General features: G+C 40.2%; 1 protein-coding gene across 1 annotated transcript in view; it reads left to right on the forward strand.

The window, feature by feature from the left end:
• The first annotated feature begins 209 nt into the window (after window positions 1–209).
• The window catches only part of LOC110288898 (NADPH-dependent 3-keto-steroid reductase Hsd3b5-like), a 10268-nt gene continuing 2287 nt past the window's right edge, over window positions 210–8190 (forward strand). The window contains 3 exon segments of the mRNA XM_021155139.2: window positions 210–300; window positions 725–928; window positions 6759–6923. Of these exon segments, the coding sequence (XP_021010798.1) occupies window positions 784–928; window positions 6759–6923 (310 nt within the window). The 5' untranslated portion in view covers window positions 210–300; window positions 725–783.

Here is an 8190-nt window from a genome sequence, read left to right on the forward strand (position 1 = left end):
TGGTANCAAAAGGTATTATGTTTAACACACTGAAAGAACACTCTTTGGCTGGGTATTGATTAANTTTTCTTGTACACTTGACTTAACATGAAGGCATCTAGAAAGAGGAAACCTCTATTNGAGAATTGTCTTCATTTAATTATTAATCATTGTCTTCATTATTAACTGATGAAGGAGGGCCCAACATCCTAAGCTTGTTTGTAGCTGAACAGTTAGACATTACTAGAAACTGATATATCAAACAAGGAGTAGAAGCCTTGTGCCACTTTTTCTTTCCTCTGCCTGTGCATCACTTCCTCTGTATCCTTTATAAATGTGACCCTGGGTTTCTGAAGTCAGAGCACTGAAGCTGAGAAAACTAACTATATACAGTGAGAATTTTTAGAAATAACATATGTGGGAGGTTTCTCATAAGCACAGGTAAGACAATCCAGAGTTTGTAATTAGAATCTAAGGTGAGAGAGACAACCTTTGGGCACAGACTAATGCAGTGCCTCAGGGTAAAAGATAACCTAAGATAGAGATTGCATATCTGGTGTCCAGTGCATATGTGTACTCTGGTTTAGATTTTATGTTTGTCCTTGCTTCTTATAGAACATCTCACAAGATTTGGGATCAGAGAAGTGATGTCTTATGAGAGGAATGGGTGAAGTTAGCTTCAGGACATTTTTTTCTACTATGTAAGTATAGTAGCAATTCCTTGACCCTGTACACATTGAATCAGTCCACAGGAGTACCTTATATCACATCTGCACCCTCAACTATCTGATTCCTGTGTTGACCATGCCTGGGTGGAGCTGCCTGGTGACAGGAGCAGGAGGGTTTCTTGGCCACAGGAATGTCCGAATGTTGGTGCAGGAGGAAGAGCTGCAGGAGATCAGAGCCCTGTTCAGGACCTTCAGTCGAAAACACGAAGAGGAATTGTCCAGTAAGTGATATAGGGGCTGGGGGACATGGATGGGGTGAAAGGAGGGCTCTCTTGTCTACAGCCTAAAAATCAGGTGGATCTATTAACAATATTCACAATTGGAAAAGCACAAAAGTCACTGTATAGTTGGATAAAGTGAATTCAGGCCTCACCCACAACTGGTCATGAGCAGGTCCTGGGCCTAAACGTCTTCTCCTATTTAGACATTACAGATCAGTTTTCTCTTTTACTNGAAGCTCTTTTGTGTCCTAAATGGAATAAAATTGTCAGTATTTACAATATATTGCAATATTTTATAATTCTAACAAAAGATTATTGAACTAGAGACCTTAGCAATGGGTCTCAGACACTTTGATATTCCTAATCAGCTTCATATTTAATTTTTATTAAAGACTAGAGAGAGACTGCAATTCATAGCAGGAAGTACTTATAATATTAGGGTACATTTGGGAAGGCTGTAGAGAAGGGGAGTGAAGAAGGGAAGAGGGAGATTAGAGAGCACAAAGTGTGGGCCAGTAGGACTTGATATGTGTCATCAGGAACCATCCAATGCCTTNCAAAGCATTCCTCCTCTCTGCCATTTCCTCTCAAAGAAAGTGACTGAGTGCTTTGCTAGACAGGTACATTTTTTGTTGCTGTTGTCTCTTCCCACACCCAGGCCCAAGGTTAAGCACTGAGTTGATAGTGCAAGTTCCCAGCTGCTCCATTCTCTCATCCTTCGGTGAGGTAGCTATTGAAGGGCTTCAGCTCTGAGTGAGAGACCATTATGTATGCCACATCTTCCTCCACACTCTCCAGAGTTAATTTACACCTATTGCTTGGATCCCATCCACCCATCACTTGACTTTGTCAGTTTAAGTCTGGATCAAATCACCTATCAGACATCCCATAGTTTGATTTTTGATTGTCCATCCTCCCCAAGATAAGCCTCATCCTGGAGAAGATCTGACTAGGTCCTATGAAGAAGGAAGGTGATGGAAGCATGTCTTNCTTAATTTTCTGTTGCTAAGATAAGACACTTTGCAAGGCCATTTATAGAAAGTAGAGATTATGGACACTTACAGTTTCAGAGAGTTAGAACCAATGGCCATCATGGCAGGGAGCATGGCAGCAGACTGATGGGCATGACATTGCGGCAGTAGCTGAGAGATCATATCTAGATCCACAACCATAAGGCAGAGAATGAAGTGGGAATGATACAAGTCTTTGGAGACCTCAATGACTACTTCTAAAGTCAAATCTCCTCCAACAAGGCCACACCTCCTAACATTTCCAACAACTTGGGACCAAGTATTCAGAAATATGAACCTACTGAGTTGTTCTCATTCAAATCACAAGTCTATGTTGAAACCCTCAGAACACATTTGGGNTTTGGAAAGAGTAGTTCATATTTATCTAAATTTCATTGTCAAGTTTAATTTCAAATGTTTGTATAATTAGCAACTGAAGATACTGAACCAGTATTGTTGGGTTAAAAGGAAGATTGTTCAGAGTTTTGAGATGCAACAGTTTCAAAAATTTAAAAGAAACACACAGGCTTCTAATTTTATAGTAGTTTTGAGTCCTACACNNCTATATTTTCATACAATTAAANTTTTCAGGNAATTATAAANTAATTAATTTNATTATGTTTAAAGCTTAGAGTAATGTTGTACTAGAATTATAACATAACATACATTCTAATATACCAGATATCCTGAGACTTATAAACACTTGGAATATATACAAATGCATATGCTCAAATACAGGTCTTACATACATGCACCTTGTACTTGCAGGACCTTCTGAGATGCCAAAGTTAATAGTAAATCAAAAGGATTTAGGGGCTAGAGAGATGGCTCAGTGGCTAAGAGCACTGGATGCTCTTCATGGAACCTGGGTTCAATTTTATAGCACCAATATCACAGCTAACAACTATCTGCAACTCCAGTTCTAGACAATACATCAGTGCACATAACAAAAAATGTATAAATCTTTTTTAAAACATAAAAATAATTTAATTNTTACTTTGGAAAATATAGAAAGGGTTAAAGTATTTGTTAAAAATTACACAACACAAGAACAGAAAAAATAAATAAAAACACAAAGCACAAGAGGTGTCTAAAGCTGTATTGTCCACCTGCACCATAGAGGAGGCAAAGAAGTGTCAAAGTTCTCCACTAAGATGAGATATATGAAATCTCAATATGTTTTGGATTTTTTCCCAGTACTATGGATTGAACTCAAAGCAATTTTATTACTGGGAAAACTCCTCAAGATGAAAATGAAGAATATAAGATCTGAATACAGAGCCAAAGTTCCCTGATATTTGTTCAATGTCTACAAAAGTCAACACTGTTTGATCTCATATGCATCTGTCCCAGAGGACACAGGGGTCACTTAGACCACAAAGAACAAAAGGTGACAATCAATGAGACACCGGAAGGCCATTCGATTCAACATGAATAAATAGTAGGTGTTGGTTAAAGTTTCTGGACTCTGACACAAGTGGTTTGATTTTAGTGTATTTAAGCATAACTATTTGTTGAAAATATTCCTAGTGATAAGTAGCTCAATCCCATGTAGACAATGAACTTTACATCAGCCTTCTTGAGGAAAAAAGTAAGCTAAATAAAGATCAGACATGGCCACATTGAAACACTTTGTAAAATCCATGTGATACCTTCCATAAAGATTAGTTCTATAGATTGATCACAATAAACAACCTTATGGTGAGAGTCCAGTGTGGTCTCAGGACACAGAGACTGTACAAAGTTCACCAGGCTAGAATGCACATCTGCTCCCAGTCTTTTGGGCAGAAAGCTCACTATGAATTTCTTCCTCTGAATGTGCCTACATTCTAGGTTCCCCTAGTGTTTATCTGTGACCACATGGTCCTCTGTGCCTCCAGCAAGAAGTCCTGAGCCATCCTGAAAGTCTTCTATAGCTTTCTAAAAACCATTTGGACAAATAGTCCAAGTGTTATTATCATTCTGGGTCTTATCTGTCTCTCCTAATTTGGAAACACAATCATCTTTGGGGAAAACAAACAAACAACCATGACCTCTCCCTTTGCTCAGAGATANTTTCCTATTTTATAATTTTTATGATCCATACTTATAACACATGTCACTTTTTCCTCACTTTGTCTCATACAACAAAAAGCCAAATAAATATTAAATTTCTGTCTATTAATATTTAGTATTTTAACTTTCTTAGAAATTATGAAGGCACTCTGTCACAAGGCAAGCAAAAATATGAAAATAACATAAGTACCCTGTATTAGGTTATTCTTGCTCTCATGAAACACTGTGACAAAAAACAACATGGGAAGGAAATGGTTTGTTTGACTTAAGCTTCCCCATCAGTAGAGGAAATCATGACAGGAACTCAAAAAGGGCAGGAATGTAAAGGCAGGAGCTGATGCAGGCATCATAGTAGGGGTGAGGTAGGGAGGGGACACTGCTTACTGGCTTAATCTCAAGTCAAGCTCATCCTGCTTTCCCATGGATCACATATCATGGGACCTGCACTCCCATATGGATCATAAATAATGAAAATTCAGGCTTGCCTGCAACACTACCACATAGAGGAATTTTCCAGTTTAGGCTCCTTCTTCTCAGAAACAGCAAAGAACACTGCCAGTGTCCTTTCTGTGTCAAGGACATACTAATGATAGACATTCCATACCCATCACCCCATGAGATCACTTAAGAAAAGGAACTTTGTCTTCTGATTCTTAGGCAGGAAGGCAACACAGATGTTAAATGGCTTCCCCATGATGGGGCAACTCAAGTAAGGACAAGAAGGGTTTGTGTGCAGGACTTCTATCCGTATCCGCTGTCCCTTAAAAGGATGGCATGTGGGAGCTTCTCTATGCATGTGCTTCTACTGACGATCACAGCATGACATCACCTCTGTGATAAGGCAGTTCAGATTAATTACCAAGTCCATGGTGTCTTGAGTAAAGTAGGAGATTTAGCTCTACCTCAAGAACCCAAGATGTTCCCTCCTGCTATCTCAGGACACCCAAAGAACTCGTGTTTTTATCTACTGCTCTCTGTCTCTGGGACCCACCTACCAGGTCACAGCCACTCTTTTAATACAGTCTTTATAATGTCAGCTGAAAGAGCAGATGAAACAATATACAGAAAGAGACCCTCATACTAGTATCTGCCTCCTTCCCAGAAGGCTTTTCTTCATTGTGATGATAGAACACATAGATTCATGTGTCTGAATGCTTGCCCAAAAAGAGTAGCATTATTACCATGTGTGGCCTTGTTGGAGGAAGTGTGTCAAAGGTGGGCTTTGTGGTTCCATATGCTCAAGCTATGCCCAGTGGGGAAGACAGTCTCCTTCTGCTGCCTGAGGATCAAGATTGTAGAACTCAAGGCTCTGCCAGTACCATGTCTGCCTGCATGTTGACAAATGATAAAGGACATACCCTCTCAAACTGTAAGCCAACCCCAAATAAATGTTTTCCTTTATGAGAGTTTCCCTGGTCATGGTGTCATGTCACTGAAATAGAAACCTTAACTAAGACACTCATCCTTTTCTATTTCAAGGATTTCTCATGGTTGCCTGACGGAAAAGGGCACAGAATAAATAAGTCTAGCACAGGTTTTCACCTGTCCCAAGAGGCCATCTCTAGATTTCTACTTCTGCCTCTGTCAGACTATTCTTTAGCTGCATTGTAGATTCAGTTGACCTGTCTATATCACAAGAGTTGATCCAAACCAGCCCTGGGCTTAGAGTTAATGGAGAAGGGATAATGTATTTGAAGGAGGCAGAGGAACAGTAAAGCCTTCACTAGGGAGATGTGTGTCCTGAGGCATGTTCCTGGAGCCTTCTGTGATTCCCCAACCTATACCTGGGACATCAGAATGTCTGATATCATGACATGGCTGGGAAAGGAAAGAGCAAACTAAGAAAATCATGTGCAAAATATGAACCAAAAGCCAGGGTGGAGTGTTTGTACAGTCTGCAAGGGCACATGTTAATTTTGTGAGCTAATTTGTATGACATTGTGATTGCCAGTATCATTCAGTGAATTTCAAAGGAGCCTGAAAACACTGATGTATCTACTGCCATTGGCTTCAAGCTCACAGTGTGGTCCACTTGAGGTTGCCTCATTTACAAGGATCTATCTGATAAGAAATGCTCACCTAAACCCTAATTTNAGTCTATTCTGGGTTCTCTCAGTAACACTCCTATTGCTTCTCTGTAATAGGGCTAACACTTCATTTATGAACAGCCTAGACACAGAAAGTTTCAAGACCTGTCAGGGCAAAGCTAAAATGTCCATTTTTGTGTCCATCTTCTAGATCCTCCTCACTGGAACTCCAGAGAACATAATCTGGTTAACCTGTTGCTTATCCATATTACTCTTATGTCTTCACACCAGGCAGTTTATTACCTACCCACTAACTGCTGTTACAGCTTCCCCCAGCAGGACTCTAGCTCTGTTTCTCCTTCAAATCCACACATGATTTCCCCATTCCCTAATAATTAAATCTTATTCTCCCTCTTTACATTTTTGTGCAATCACATCTCCAGTAGCTTTAATGCATGTAGGAATTTCCCATAAATCTCTTTTTATGTGCAAAACACAAGTGGCATCTTACTGCTCAGGTGCATGGTCTACAAAGGGATGGGGCAGATATAGATGCTTCCTCATTCCCTACAAACACTCAATCTAATTTTTGAGTGTTTATGCTTCCTTCTGTAGAAAGGCCTCCCCCCAGTATCTTCTTACCATGACTGCCCTTGAAGACCTACATAACTGACACCTGTGTCAGGAAACTTCCATCCCATGCAGAAAGATTCCAAAGACCCTGATTTCTGTCCACAGAGCTGCAGACAAAGGCCAAGGTGACAGTACTCAAGGGAGACATTCTGGATGCCCAGTGCCTGAAGAGAGCCTGCCAGGGCATGTCTGCTGTCATCCACACCGCTGCTGCTATTGACCCTCTTAGTGCCTCTTCCAGACAGACCATCTTAGATATCAATCTGAAAGGTACAGTACCCGAGGAAGATATGGAGCTAGTTGGAAAATGAAAACCATAAGACAGGTTGGGGAGGGAAGCACCTAGTTTGGAATATCTGGAGGAAGTTAGAACAGGTGGGTAAATGAGGATGTCCCAACAGGATTAGGATAGAAAGAGAAGGGCCAACCATGGGATACCTGCTATGCTCTGAGTAGGTCAGATGCATCTGCACAACAGCCCAGGTTGCAGAACTCAGGACTNTNGTCCTCAGAGTTTAGAAAAAGAAACCAGGCAGAGAGATGAAGAGTGACACCAGGGGTAGTCAGTATGACTGAAAGATTATAAAGCCACACCCATGACACTCCAACTGCCAGGAAAGTTCTCCTGCCTCTATACACCAAAATGNATTGACTCCATCTCCAAATAGTTAATGTCTATCAGCCCACTGCATCTACGGAGCAGATACTGACCTCTTTCTCGCTAGAGAGCCTTCAATGCTGCTCTATATAATCTACCTGGGGGAAAAGGAGCCTGTTTTCTTAACTGCAATTGTATTCCGATTTCCACATTATCATCTCTTCAGATAGGAATTACTTTATTCTTGAAGATCTGTACTAGGCAGAGCTTAGCATCTCTCCTCCTTAGATCCCCATCCCTTAATGCTTAATGCCTCAGAATGTAGNTTCCATTTGACTTTAAATTAAAATTTTTACCATATAAAATAACCGCACTGAATCCTGAATTCAGTCTTTATAGCGCCACTATATTCCAAGATCCTTCCTTCCATGTATCCTCTCTGGAACCTCCAAAGGAAGTAAATAGTTTTTGTTTTTGTTTTTCTAAATCAACTAATCATTTCAGCATGCACATAACCACACTACAAGGATCCCTTTTAGTTCTGCATAACTACCTCTGTCTCATCCTCCCTGTAGGGTGGTGCTATAGGAAATCATGTTCCATCTCTGTATTAATTCTGACTTCATGAGGAAAATACACCAGCCTTAGATATCTAATGATGAGAGTACACTGCATCCCCATATGTAGTGGTACACATCTGTAATCCTAGCACTCAGGACTCTGAATCAGAACAATCATGCCTTCAAGCTCAGTCTGGGCTCTATACTAGGTCTCTATGTGGAAAATAAAACACAGTAAAAATACATATTGCCCATACACTATGGACAATACACCAGAGTGGGTTTGATGATAATTCTGATCATTTAAAACCCCACTGTTCTATAATCTAGTAAAATGCATGATGATTAGTAACTCTTTGCTTTCATTTGGTGAGGGAGT

Source organism: Mus caroli, unplaced genomic scaffold, assembly GCF_900094665.2.
Source record: "Mus caroli unplaced genomic scaffold, CAROLI_EIJ_v1.1 scaffold_16808_1, whole genome shotgun sequence".
NCBI classification, from domain to species: Eukaryota; Metazoa; Chordata; class Mammalia; order Rodentia; family Muridae; genus Mus; species Mus caroli.